The 13615-nt window shown below is 46.3% G+C and overlaps 1 protein-coding gene and 1 long non-coding RNA gene across 9 annotated transcripts; one reads left to right on the top strand and one right to left on the bottom strand.

Moving 5' to 3' along the window:
* Positions 1–20: 20 nt before the first annotated feature.
* LOC311579850 lies at positions 21–11343 on the top strand. 3 transcript variants are annotated; one of them, XR_014773263.1, is made up of 4 exons: positions 21–251; positions 1684–1770; positions 10951–11093; positions 11212–11343. It is a non-coding gene; the product is annotated as an uncharacterized lncRNA (long non-coding RNA). The 3 variants fall into 3 exon arrangements; XR_014773262.1 differs by lacking the exon at positions 1684–1770; XR_014773264.1 differs by lacking the exons at positions 21–251; positions 1684–1770 and adding an exon at positions 9199–9535.
* RSKR (ribosomal protein S6 kinase related) lies at positions 7906–13580 on the bottom strand. Of its 6 annotated transcripts, none has more exons than XM_084750731.1 (12): positions 13355–13580; positions 12332–12580; positions 12167–12250; positions 11977–12045; positions 11540–11609; positions 11208–11312; positions 11009–11049; positions 10294–10321; positions 10116–10205; positions 9955–10043; positions 9743–9853; positions 7906–8939 (listed from the first exon to the last, which is right to left on the bottom strand). In XM_084750731.1, exons 1-12 carry the CDS (start codon positions 13409–13411, stop codon positions 8709–8711), a joined length of 1224 nt encoding a protein of 407 aa, XP_084606857.1. In that variant the 5' UTR covers positions 13412–13580; the 3' UTR covers positions 7906–8708. The 6 variants fall into 6 exon arrangements, with proteins under 6 accessions (XP_084606857.1, XP_084606858.1, XP_084606859.1 ...); XM_084750732.1 differs by having other exon boundaries at positions 12332–12577; XM_084750733.1 differs by lacking the exon at positions 11208–11312.
* Between the last annotated feature and the right edge of the window lie 35 nt (positions 13581–13615).

Genomic DNA, 13615 nt, shown 5'->3' with positions numbered 1-13615 from the left:
GGCCCTGCGTCCGCCACGCCCCCGCCGGCCTCTGAGCGCTAAGCCTAACGCCTCGGTTTGGGGTTTCAGCAGACAAATCCATCTCCATGGACTCTGCCGGGAAACGGGGAAGTAAGGAGTCCTGTTTCAGTGGTTCCTTTCCCTCAGTACCCGAGTGAGCCGCACTTCACCCAGGGTTGGGCTCTCCAGGCGCAGGTGCCAGTTTCATAACGGTCTGAGAGAGTCCCTAAATTCCCAACTTAGGCCTTCAGGTAAATGCCCCTTCAGAATTTCTGACCTTTCTTGTGTCTAACCTCAGATCCTGCAGTAAGATGACTAAAGTAACGGCTGACATGTACTGTACTGCACATTTATGATGAGCCTTATTAACTCATTCTCTCTTGATTTTGTTTTTGTTTTTTGTTTTGGTTTTTCTTGACAGGGTTTCTCTGTGTAGCCTTAGCTGTCCTGGACTCGCTTTGTAGACCAGGCTGGCCTCGAACACACTGAGATCCTCCTGCCTCCCGAGTGCTGGGATTAGAGCCGTAAGCATGTGCGTTCCTTGTACTGCTTAGTACCTTCTTACTGGCTACACATAGCTTTGAATTCTTCACATGGGAATGCAATACAGGTGTAAAATGCACACCACATTTCAGACCTCATGGAGAAAGATTAATATTACATATTGAAACATTTTAGATATGCTAGGTTACATAAAATATGTTAAAATCTCATGTTTTAAAACCTTTTGAGGGCCTGTGGTGGCACAGACCTTTAATCCTAGAATTTGGGAAGCAGAGGCAGGCAAATCTCAGAGCTCAAAGCCAGCCTGATCTACAGAGCTGGTTCCAAGACAGCCAAGGCTACATGGAGAAAGCACTTTTTCCAGCAATTCTTCTGCCTCATGTTCTTGAGTTATGAGAATGCTTTTGAGCTTGGAATTGACCTAGGTTTAGCAGAAGGTATATCTCAAGGAGTACTTATAGTCCATCAAAAAAAGATCCAGGAAATAACTAGTAGGCGGTGGCAGGAAAATCCAGGCAGGTAACTGTTAGCAAAAGCTTGTGTTACACAAATGTGTGTGGGATGCTCAGTACTTGTGGCATTTGGTAGATCAGACCCCAGATATATTCATACAAAGATAGGGTGCTCCCAGTAGCAATTATGGATAGGAAGGGGCAGATAAAAGGGAAAGAACATTAACAGCTTGGTATCAAAATTGTAGTTATAAATAAAACAGGGACTGGAGAGATGGCTCAGTGGTTAAGAGCACTGGCTGCTCTTCCTGAGGTCCTGAGTTCAATTCCCAGCATCCAGATGGTGGCTCATCTATAATGTGATCTGATGCCCTCTTCTGGTGTACACAAAGACAGCATAGTCATATACATAATAAATAAATATCTTTAAAAAATAAGTAAAACAATAAAATGTAAAGATGAATTAAAGGCAGGCTCTCTCATAAGTCTACCACCCTCATGTAATGACCAATTATATGTCCTTTTTTGTGTAAACACATGTATGAACATGCATACTGGTTTTGTTTATACATATGTAGATTTTTTTTTCTTACAGATAGTTTGATGCATGACATAGGTGTCTAGGATTAGTTCTTTCTTTCTTCATTCCTTCTTCTTTTTACTGTGACAGGCTCTTGCTAAGGAGTTGAAACTAACTTCAAACTTATAAAAACATTCTCCATTACAGGTGAGGTGGTGCATGCCTGTAATCCCAGCGCTCAGGAGGCAGAGTCAGGCAGATCTCTGTGAGTTCGAGGCCAGCCTAGTCTACAGAGTGAGTCCAGGATGGGCAAAAATAATAAAAAAAAAAATAAGAGAGAGAGAGTGTGTTCCAGGTTTGGGCTCGAGAGATGGCTCAGTGGTTAAGAGTACTTGATGCGTTTCCAGAAGACCCAGGTTCATATTCCCAGTGTCCACATGGCAGCTCACACCTATAACCCCAGCTCTAGTGCTTTCTTTTGGCGTATGTGGGCACCAGGCAGGCACACAGATGGCGCAGAGACATACATGCAGGCAAAACACTAGTATACATTAAAGAAAAAAGGAAAGACCTGGGCGTGGTGGCGAACACCTTTAATCCCAGCTCTCAGGCAGCAGAGGCAAATGGATCTCTATGAGTTCAAGGGCAGCCTGGTCTACAGAGCAGTTCTAGGACAGCCAGGACTGCAAGAGAAACCCTATCTAGAAAGCAAAACAACAACAATAAAAAAAGATACCCAGATTTGCCAGGCAAGGTGGCACACACCTGTAATCCCAGCAATCTGGGAGGCAGAGGCAGGTGAATCTCTATGGCCAGCCTGGTCTACAAAGTGAGCCCAAGACAGCCAAGGCTACACAGAGAAACCCTTTCTTGGGCAGAGAGGGGGGTGGGTGCTGGGAGAGAGAGAGACAGAGAGAGACAGAGACAGAGACAGAGAGGCTCACCAGCACCAGAAAGAAAGGTCCAGGGTGAGTTGGAGAGATGGCTCAGCACTGTCTGCTGTTGGAGGGGTCCTGAGTTCAATTCCCAGCAACCACATGGTGACTCACAACCATCTATAATGTGATCTGATGCCCTCTTCTGGCCTGCGGGTGTGTACATGAAGATAGAACACTCATGTACATAAAAGAAATAAATACTAAATATTTTTTTTGTTTGGTTTTGGTTTTTGGTTTTTCGAGACAGGGTTTCTCTGTGTAGCCTTGGCTGTCCTAGACTCACTTTGTAGACCAGGTTGGCCTCGAACTCACAGTGATCCACCTGCCTCTGCCTCCCGAAGTCTCAGGGGGAAAAAAATGGCCTCAAATCCACTATGTTGCCCTGGGCTGGCCTTGACCTCCAAGTGTGCCTCCTGCCTCCAAACCCTATATGCTGGAGTTACTGGCCGTGTGCCACCATAGCTGGCCTTTTAGCTTTCCTTTCTTTTTAGTTATTGTTTCTTTCTTCTTCTGGTTTTTGACACTGGATCTTTTTCTACTGTCCTGGAACTGATATGTAGACCAGGCTGGCCTCACAGAGATCCACCTGTGTCTGCCTCTTGAGGGCTGGGATTTAAAAGTGTGCGCCGCCGTGCCATACTTCTTTCTCCGTTTCTTGAGTTTTGCACTGGAACACACGAGGCAGCATAGTCTGGCCTCAAAAACCTCCGTTATCCTTCTGCCTTTATCTCCCAAGGGCTACCAGGAGTGAGGCAGCACACCTGCCTCTCATTTTCTAAGAGAGAATCCAGACAACACTTACATGATAATTGTCTCCAAGCTATATTAATATTGACCTACAAAAGGGACCCGGTGACACACTCACCATTGCCTCAGGACTTTGACTGCACTGCTGTGATCCGATGAATTAATATTAACATGGTATCATGAAATCGATACCTTCGTCCTTATTTGTTTTTACTTTGTGTGTGTGAGTGATAGGGCTTCACTGTGAGTTCAAGTTGAAGCTGGCCTCAAACTATGTAGCTAAGGATGACTTTGAATTTCTGACACACACACACACATGCGCACGCACAGGCACACCTCCACAATATTGGGATTACAGAATTTTGACATCATGCTTGGATCAAACTCAGGGTTCATGAATGCTAAGTAAGTACTCTACCAACTGAACTATATATATATCCCCATGTATATGTCACTAATAGCTTATTTGTTTTTCATTAAGTGTGCGCTATACATGTACACACTACACACGTGTGTGTATGTGGAGATAAGAGAACAGCTTGCAGGGCTTGATTCTCTCCTTCAACACATGGGTTCTTTCAGGTCCAAAGGAAATTCCATATTGCCAAAATCTGGCGGTTAGACAAAAGCCAGCATCCTCGGGCCTTGTGAAGCCAGTTTCCCTCTTTGCACATAACACGGTCTGTCAGGAATGCCCTGAGCATGCTTACACGGAACATTATGACCTCTAGTCATAGGACCCCTTAACACTTTTATTATCTTATGTGTGAGTGTCTTGTCTGCATATGTCTACATGCACTAGTTGTGTGCCTGCACGCAGAGGTCAGAAGAGGGCATCAGGTCCCCTGGAACTGGAGGTATAGATGGTTGTGCACTACCATGTGGATGCTGGGAACCAAATACTGGTCCTCTACAAGAGCAGCCAGTGCTCTTCACCACTGAGCCATCCCGCTAGCCCAATAACACACAATTAGAGCATCAAACTCATGGAGAGTCATAGGGACTGCCAAAGCACAAATCAGAAAAGACAATTTTACAGAGGCTAATAAAAATGGAAACCTCGGGGCTGGGGAGATGGCTCAGAGGTTAAGATCACTGTCTGTTTTACAAAAGTTCCTGAGTTCAATTCCCAGCAACCACATGGTGGCTCACAACCATCTGTATTGAGATCTGGTGCCCTCTTCTGGCGGTCAGGCATACACACAGGCAGAAGATTGTATATGTAATGAATAAATAAATCTTAAAAAAAAAAAAAAAAAGGAAACCTGGCCTAATCCAGAGAGATTAATAAGCACGAGCATACAGAATACTCTTCAGGTTTTTTGGTCCTGAAAAGAGATCAGACATAACTATAAAATAATAACCTGGGTTAAAGCAGATTTTCCCTTAAACATCAGAATAAAGGGGCTGGAGAAACATACCTACAGGCAAAATACTCATTGAGATTTTAAATTTTAAAAAAACAATAAAAATGGGACTTTCAAGAAGTTGAAGAAAATGAAGTCAGCCAGGCAGTGGTGGCACACGCCTTTAATCCCTGCACTTGCGAGACAGAAGCAGGTGGATCCCTGTGAGTTCAAGGCCAGCCTGGTCTACAAAAGTGAGTCCAGAACAGTCAAGCCTACACAGAGAAACCCTGTTTCGAAAAACGGGGAAAAAAAAAGAAAAAGAAAGAAAGAAAAAAGAAAATGAAGTCAAAGGCCAGAAATGTACATAAAAGGGCTAGATGATTTTTATTAATTATTTATTTATACAGTGTTCTGCCTGCACACCGGAAGAGGACTAAGATCTCATTATAGATGGTTGTGAGCCACCATGTTGTTTCTGGGACTTGAACTCAGGACCTTTGGAAGAGCAGGCAGTGTTCTTAACCTCTGAACCTCTGAGCCATCTCTCCAGCCCTAGATGATTTTTTTTTTTCGTTTTTCAAGACAGGGTTTCTCTGTGTAGCCTTGGCAATCCTGGACTCACTTTGTAGACCAGGCTGGCCTCGAACTCACAGCGATCCGCCTGCCTCTGCCTCCGAGTGCTGGGATTAAAGGCGTGGGCCACCACGCCCGGCTGTCCTAGATGATTTTCTTTACAACAGGTAAATGTTCTTGAGATACATCCATAACTTGAAATCCTAAAGTTGATGCTATAGTTCTCAATCCTTTCATTTATCCATCAAAACCTAACCTTAGCATAGGTCTAGTAGTGTAGGCTTATAATCTCAGCCATTTGGAAAATTGGAAGATCACAAATTCAAGGTCGGCCTAAGTGAATTTAATGCACCAGCTTTTGCAATTTAAAGAGATGGTTTCCGGGGACTGGGAAACCCTGAATGAATGACACTGAGAATGAAAGTTAATAGATACTAGCCTTGCACACACAGGGCTCTAGGTTTGATCTGTAGGATCCCCAAATAAAACAATAACAACACAACATCACTGAATTTTTTTTTTAAGATTTATTTACTTATGTATACAGTGTTCTGCCTGCATGTACACCCGCAGGCCAGAAGAGGGCACAAGATTTCACTGTAGATGGTTGTGAGCCTCCATGTGGTTGCTGGGAATTGAACTCAGGACCCCTGGAAGAACAGGCAGTGTTCTTAACCTCTGAGCCATCTCTCCAGTCCCCACCCCTGAATCTTTTTTTAAGTGCCCCAGACAAATGTAGCCTTGGCTGTCCTGGATTCCCTTTGGCCTCCAATTTACAGAGATCTGCCTGCCTTTGCCTCCCAGAGTGCTGGAATTACAGGCATGCACCAACCAATACAGTTAGCTTTTTTTTTTCTTTTTTCTTTTTTTTAGTTTTTGAGACAGGGCTTCTCTGTGTAGCCTTGGCTGGCCTGGAACTCACTCTGTAGACCAGGTTGGTCTGGAACTCAGAGAGATCAGCCTGCCTCTGCCTCCTGAGTGCTAAAATTACACCACCACAGCCCAGCCAAGATCCCTGAATCTTTTTGTTGTTGTTGTTGTTGTTGTTGTTTTTCAAGACAGGGTTCTCTGTGTAGCCTTGGCTGTCCTGGACTCACTTTGTAGACCAGGCTGGCCTTGAACTAACAGAGATCTGCCTGCTTCTGTCTCTTGAGTGCTGGCATTAAAAGTGTGTGCCACCATGCCCAGCAAGATGCTATACTTAGTAAGCTTGCTTGGTGTGCATGTATAAGACAGGATCCCAAAATTTCCTTTTTTTTTTTTAAATCTATGTGCATTGGTGTGAAAGTGTCAGATCTTGGAGTTGTGAACAGTTGTGAGCTGCCATTTGGGTGCTGGGAATTGAATCCAGGTCCTTTGGAAGAGCAGGCAGTGCTCTTAACCACTGAGCCATCTCTCCAGCCCCAAATTTTCCTTCTTTATTCTCTGATCCCCCTGGTCCTCTACTTGTTCAGGTCAAAAGGGAAAACAAACAAAAACAATTCTGAATCTATGTGAGAGAAAATTATTAGTTTAATAATCCTTGTGGGGTTTCTTGTTTTTGTTTTATTTCTTTAATTTTTTTTAGGTTTTTGAGACAGGGTTTCTCTGTGTAGCCCTGACTGTCCTGGAACTCACTCTGTAGACCAAAATGGCTTTCAACTCATAGAGATCTGCCTGCCTCTCTCTGCCTTCCAAGTGCTGAGATTAAAGGTGTGTGCCACCACATACAGCCAAAGATAATTTTCAATAAATTTAATTTTTAAAAATTGAAAGTGAGCCAGGCGTGTTGGTGCACACCTTTAATCCCAGCACTCGGGAGGCAGAGGCCAGTCGATCCCTGTGAGTTCAAGGCCAGCCTGGTCTACAAAGTGAGTCTAAGAGAGCCAAGGCCACACAGAGAAACCCTGTCTTGAAAACAACCAAAATAAAAAAATAAAAAGGTGAAAGTGAATCTAATAATTGCCTGATGTGAGGAAGAAAATAGAAACTTCAACATGGGTGGAGTATGTCTTCTCTAGGTAACTTTACCTGCTCTGGGTCTCCTTACCTGCTGGACCATTTTGTTCTATATTTTCTTTGAGACAGGGTTTCAGTATATGGCTCTGGCTGGCCTGGAAGTCACTATGTAGACCAGGCTAAAGTCACAGAGATTCACCTGCCTCACTGGGACTGGAATTAAAGAAAGGCATGTGTCATCATGCCTGGCATTTAAAAAATTAAATTATTTCTATGTGTGTCTATATGGATAAGCACATGTATGTGGCTATGCATATCTGATGAAGGCAGAGGTGTGGGATCTCCTTGGAGCTGGATTTACAGGCACTTGTGATGTGCCTTTGTGGGTGCTAAAATCCCAGTCTGAGTCCTCTGCAAGCAATGATCGCTCTTAACCACTGAACCGCCTCTCCAACTCCTAAGTCATTTTTTGTTTTGTTTTTTCTGAGACAAGGTTTCTCTGTGTATCCTTGGCTGTCCTGGACTCACTTTGTAGACCAGGCTGGCCTCAAACTCATAGTGATCTGCCTGCCTCTGCCTCCTGAGTGTTGGGATTAAAGGCATGTGCCACCACGCCTGGCCTTTGTTTTGTTTTTTCTTTCTTTCTTTCTTAAAATTTTTTTATTTTTATTTTTTTGTTTTTTGAGACAGGGTCTCTCTTTGTAGCCTTGGCTGTCCTGGACCCGCTTTGTAGACCAGGTTGGCCTCGAACTCACAGCGATCCACCTGCCTCTGCCTCCCGTGTGCTGGGATTATAGGCATGAACCACCACATTCGGCTGTTTTGTTTTTTCGAGACAGGGTTTCTCTGTGTAGCCTTGGCTGTCCTGGACTCACTTTGTAGACCAGGCTGGCCTTGAACTCACAGGGATGGACCTGCCTCTACCTCCCGAGTGCTAGGATCTTTTTTTTTTTTTTGAAACAGTATCTCACTATGCAGGCTTGCTGCTGTGGAGCTCACCTTGCAACTTGTGATGGCCTTGAACGCACTAGAGATTCCCCTGCCTCTCAAGCACTGGCTGAGATTAAAGCTGTAAAGCAGTATGCCTGATTTAGGTCATATTTATGTAGGTATTGAAATGCCGGCTTTTGCAACCTTTAAACATTTACATTGCTTCTGACTTGCTTGGGTTTTTGTTGTTGTTTTGTTTTTTGTTTGTTTGTTTTGGTACAGGGTTTCTCTGTTAGCCCTGGCTGTTCTGGAACTCACTCTGTAGACCAGGTTGGCCTCAAACAAGAGATCTGCCTGCCTCTGCCTCCCCAGTGCTGGGATTAAAGGCGTGAGCCGCCTTAGCCAACACTACCACTGCCATTGGCCTCTGACTAGCTTGTTAAACATATAATAGCACTTGGGAGCCCACAGAGTGTTATTATTGCCCAAGAAAGGAATTATGGTAGAAAAATATGGAGAAGATGAAGTTCAAGAAGCCTTTGGTTGGCATCTTAAGTGAAAGTACTGGAGAAGTGGCCTACAATTGAGAGGTGGGTTGTAGGAAAGCATTAGGGGCAGTTTTGACTATCAACTGCAGAATGCCAAATATTTAAACTCTGGACCAATACCTACAAAGAGACTAGCAAGGAACAACAAAGTAAACATTGGATCATCAGAGTGGTCATACTGAGTTGGTAGTTTCCAGCTGGGCACCTATCTACAATAGAGAATCTGCAGAGATGGGTTGGCCCAAGGACTCCAGATCACAGTCAAAGTCATTGAAGGGCGTGGACTCCAATGGACTGGGCCAGGTATCTTGTGTCTCCATGACAAACTTCACTGGCTGCTTCTGTAGGAGCTCAGGGTCAAAGGCCACACCCCGAAAGAAGGGGTGGGCCTGGAAGTGATGCAGATATCGTAGCCGGTGCAGAGGGTTCTGGCATAAGAGCTGAAGGAAAACAGTATGAGACCAGGATAAGAAAGAGACTGAGCCGGACGTGGTGACGCACACCCTTAACCCCAGCATTCGGGAGGCAGAGGCAGGCAGATTGCTGTGAGTTCGAGGCCAGCCAGGTCTACAAAGCGAGTCTAGGACAGCCAAGATAACAGAGAGACCCTGTCTTGGAAAAAAAAGAAAAAAAAGAAAAAGAAAAGAAAAAAGAGAAAAAGAAAGAGACTGAAGCTGGACACTGTGGTGTGAGCCTCTAATCCCAGCACTCGGGGAGGCAAGGGAGGCAGGGATCTCTGTGAGTTGGAGGCCAGCCTAGTCTATAAGGTGAGTCCAGGACAGCCAAGCCTAAAACACAGAGAGACCCTGTCTGGAAAAACAAAGCAACAACAACAACAACAAAACAAAAACAAACAAACAAACAAAAAACCAAAGCGACTGAACAGAGCCGATGAGAGGGGAGTAAATAGTTGATGGAGCTGTGGAAAGCAGGAAAATCCTACAGCATGGATTTGTGAAAGAGAAACATGGTGACTGGGGAGACTGGGAGGACCAGTGAAGACACAGGAAATGGATCTGGATTTGCAGACAATAAGGTAACAAATGGCCCATGCTATCCTGGATTAGGAGGGATTTAGGGAGGCAGATACTCAGGAATGCAAACTGCAGTACCAGTGAGAGGGGAAATGAGTAGTTAAAATAGCTCAACCCCTATCAAAAAGAGGGGGGGGGGTGGGAAATAGCACTTGAGTGAAAAGATGAATAGCTTAGGAGTGAAAAAGGAGAGCAGTGTCCACCCTTACCTCATGGAGCAGGAGTGAGAGCTCCTGACTGAGAGAAGCTGGGGTCTCAGCTTCACAGTGGGTCACACTTGCCAGCATGGTCAGATGGTCTCTCTCTGCAGCCACTGGGAACTGAGTTAAAGAGGCAGGGAGTGGGAAGATGACTTTCTAAGGTCTTTTCCACTGCAAAGCAAAGCTCTTCCCTTGACACCACCAGTCAACCATCTTCTCACCTTACCAGTTGCCAGGGAGAAAAGCAATACTCCTAGGGACCACCAGTCAGCAGTGTGGTTGTAAGGCCCCCCGCTCAGGACCTCTGGGGCTATGACATGAAAGGTGCTGGTCAGTCACACCCCTAAGCCATCCTCCCCAGCACCTTTAGCTTCTCTCTCACCCATGTACTGAAGAGTGCCACAGATAGTATAGGCCCGTGCTCCCTGGGCGAGGCGTCGAGACAGACCAAAGTCTGTCAGTTTCAGATGGCCTATGAAGTACGGAAACTGTGTTTCAACCCGTGTCTTGCCCACCCCCACCCCACCAGTCATGCTGAGGCTGGGGAAGGCTAGACATACCTCGTTCATCCAGAAGAATATTCTCCATCTGAAACCATGGGCAAGCGAGAGGACATTACCTTACTCTTCCCTTGGCTCTGATTTGTTTTTTGTTTTGTTTTGTTTTTTCTTTCTTTCTTTCTTTTTTTTTTCCGAGACAGGGTCTCTCTGTGTTAACCTTGGCTGTCCTGGACTTGCTTTGTAGACCAGGCTGGCCTCGAACTCACATCGATCCACCTGCCTCTGCCTCCCAAGTGCTGGGATTAAAGGCGTGCGCCACCACGCCCGGCTGTTTTTTATTTTCTTTTTGGTTTTTTGAGACAAGGTTTCTCTATGTAGCCCTGGCTGTCCTGGATTCACTTTGTAGACCAGGCTGGCCTCGAACTCACAGCGATCCGCCTGCCTCTGCCTCCGCAGGGCTGGGATTAAAGGCACATGTGCGCCACCACTGCCCGGTTCTGATTTGGTTTTTCATCGTTACTTTTTGACATAGGGTCTTATTATGTATACCAGGCTAGCCTCAAATTTGTGGCGTCCCTTCTGCCCCCACCCCCAACAGTTCTGGAGTACAGACATGTACGACCACACCAGAAGATAGGTAGTTCACTCAGCATTCAAACCTATCCTTGGAGGACCCAGGCCCAAATCAACTGTCTCTCCTCCTTATTGCCTTCTCAGACATGTTGGAACGTCTTCGGATCCTTCCTCAAACTAAGAAAAAAAGACTTCACTCTACCTTTACATCCCGATGGACGATGCCCAAGTCATGGAGATAGCCTGTGGAGGACAGTGAGCACGGGTGTGGCCATGCCAGCTTCTTGGTAGATTCTATCCCATCTCTGCCCTGACTTACAGAAGTAAATATCACTTCTGTTTTCTCCTCCCCACTAACTTAATTCTCCCTTTCCCATTTCCTTTACGGCTCTTTCACTTACACAGCACAAGGACCAGTTCGGCTGCAAAGAGACGGATAGAAGCCTCTGGAAAACAACCAACAGCAGACCACAGGGAGTAGAGATCCATGCTGCAGTAGCTACACACTGCAAAGCACCACGAGTCTGGGCAATTGGGCAATACTTGGGGTCTATAATGCCTGGCCTCAAAGCATCATAGACCTCCTGCCCAAACCAGTGCCATCAGCTGCTTCCCTCTTTCGGAATACAGAGATGCTATGAGGAGTGGAGCCAAGCAAAGGCAGAATAATGTCGGGGGGCGGGGAGAATAGTATTTGGACCTTTGGGGGTAAAAACAAAACCCAGCCACTCACTAATGAAGAGGTGTCGCTTCCCTTGCCAGCTGTCCCCCAAGCTGTGTACGAAAGGATGGCTGATCTGCCGCTAGGGACAAAAACAGCAAGTTAGGAAAGGACAGCTTTATTGATAAAGGTAGCCAAGAAATCAGGTGTTGCCTTATGCGCACATGAACTGCTGCTTCCCTCTCAGACTCGGAGCTCATTTGGGACTACCTCCCTGAGAGCCATGGGGCCAGCACACTGCTTCGGAGCACACAGGATGGTGGTGAGAGTTCCCTGGCAGAAGGTGGGGTATGTAGTAACTACGTTTCCTAGGATTTACTTTGGTGCTACACTACACCAAGAAAAAACATACGGGAAGGTAGAATCAAGAAAGCAGGGAGGTTGGACAAGGAGAAGTACTTTCTCCGACAGTTCAGTTCTTCCAGCCGTGCCTTCAGAACTCTTCGTACCTGAATGCTAACCTCCTCTTTGCACTGCCTCAGGGTCTCCCGCTGGAGGACTTTGACTTTGGGCACCACCTACAAGTGGAGAGGCATGGTAACTAATGGAAACTAATGCTGTTTAATTTATTCTCCTTAATCTCTGGAACTAAGATTGTAAGCAGTAACTACTGAGTGAGTGAAATACCTAGACTCCTACCTTCACTGCAAATACAGCTTTCTGGGCACAATCTAGCACTTTCAGGACAGTTCCAAAAGAGCCTTTAGCCACAAGGCCTAAAATCTGAACAAAGAAATGAAGAAGGCAACTGGAAGTGGTTCTTTCTAGATTCCCCCCAAAGACAGACACTCTGCAGTGGCCTACCTTCAGCTCCTGTTGCCCCGCGACAGGCCTCATGGGAAACTCTGGCAGAAAGACGCTCATGAACTGAGGCACCGGCCACTCAGACAGAGGCTTCTCTAGTGGCCGCGGGGCTGGCTGGAGGGGCTCCTGATGTGGGCGCTGATGCCGCTGTAGCTCCCATGGCTCTCCCACACCTGACCTGATGGTCCCCATGCCACACCAGAGGCTCTTCCAGCCTCGGGCCCAGGGCCCCTGGATGTTGGCACCCTGCTGAGAAGGGAAGCCATTCTCAGCCTACTCCTGCAGTGCTGCAGGTTCTGCCTATCCATCTGGTGGGTTTTTTGTTTGTTTTTCAGGTTCTGTCCATGTTCACAGGGACTCCTTCCTCTGAAGTTTTTTTTTTTTAGTTTTTTGAGACAGGGTTTCTCTGTGTAGCCTTGGCTGTCCTGGACTCGCTTTGTAGACCAGGCTGGCCTCGAACTCACAGCAATACGCCTGCCTCTGCCTCCCGCCGAGTGCTGGGATTAAAGGCATGCACCACCATGCCCGGCACTTTCCTCTGAAGTCTTAACCTTTACAGCAACCAACCTTCCTCCTGCTGTGATCCTTCAGTACAGTTCATGTGGTGGAACCCCCAACCATACAATTATTTTCAGTGCTATTTCATAACTACAATTTTGCTTTTATGAATCATAATGTAAGTATCTGATATGCAACCCCTGTGAAAAGGTCATTCCACCTCCAAAAGGGTTGCAGCCCACAAGTTGAGGGGCCACTGCTCGAGAGAAAAGGAGAATTCCCAGGCTTTGTGATGTGACCTAGATTTCCTTGACATAATTCAAATTATGTCAATAACAGTTGTGTTGGTTTTTTTCAGGAGAAAACAGAAATATAACCTGAGCAGGAGTGGGGCTATTCACATCGTAGCCTCTGAACCCACCCCCGTACTGGGTGATAGCGACAGGCCCCTAACAAGCACTTCCTAGCCTCAGGCCTAATTTCCTTCATTTCCCTTCTAAAGGCAGCCAGAGCCCCAAACCCTACCTTTTGAGGAGCAGACACCCCGGTGTGTTGCCCCTGCCGACAGCTCACTGCTCCCATCCCCAGCCTCTGCTCAATCTGCTGTCCCAGTTACATAAGCAGTTCCTGCCTCTGCTGCTGTAGTACCCATGAGCCCCGCCTCCTCCAGTGTACACAGCCGCATCAGCAGCGTTAGGTCAGCATCACACCCGGGTTGTGAGGAGAGAGGCCAGAGTCATTACAGTGGCAGTTAACTGTGCTGGGTTACTGAGGGAAGGACACAAG

The sequence above is a fragment of the Acomys minous genome (assembly GCF_964271855.1).
Source record: "Acomys minous genome assembly, chromosome: 12".
Classification (NCBI taxonomy): Eukaryota; Metazoa; Chordata; class Mammalia; order Rodentia; family Muridae; genus Acomys; species Acomys minous.
This window is presented reverse-complemented; position numbering and strand designations above follow the sequence as displayed.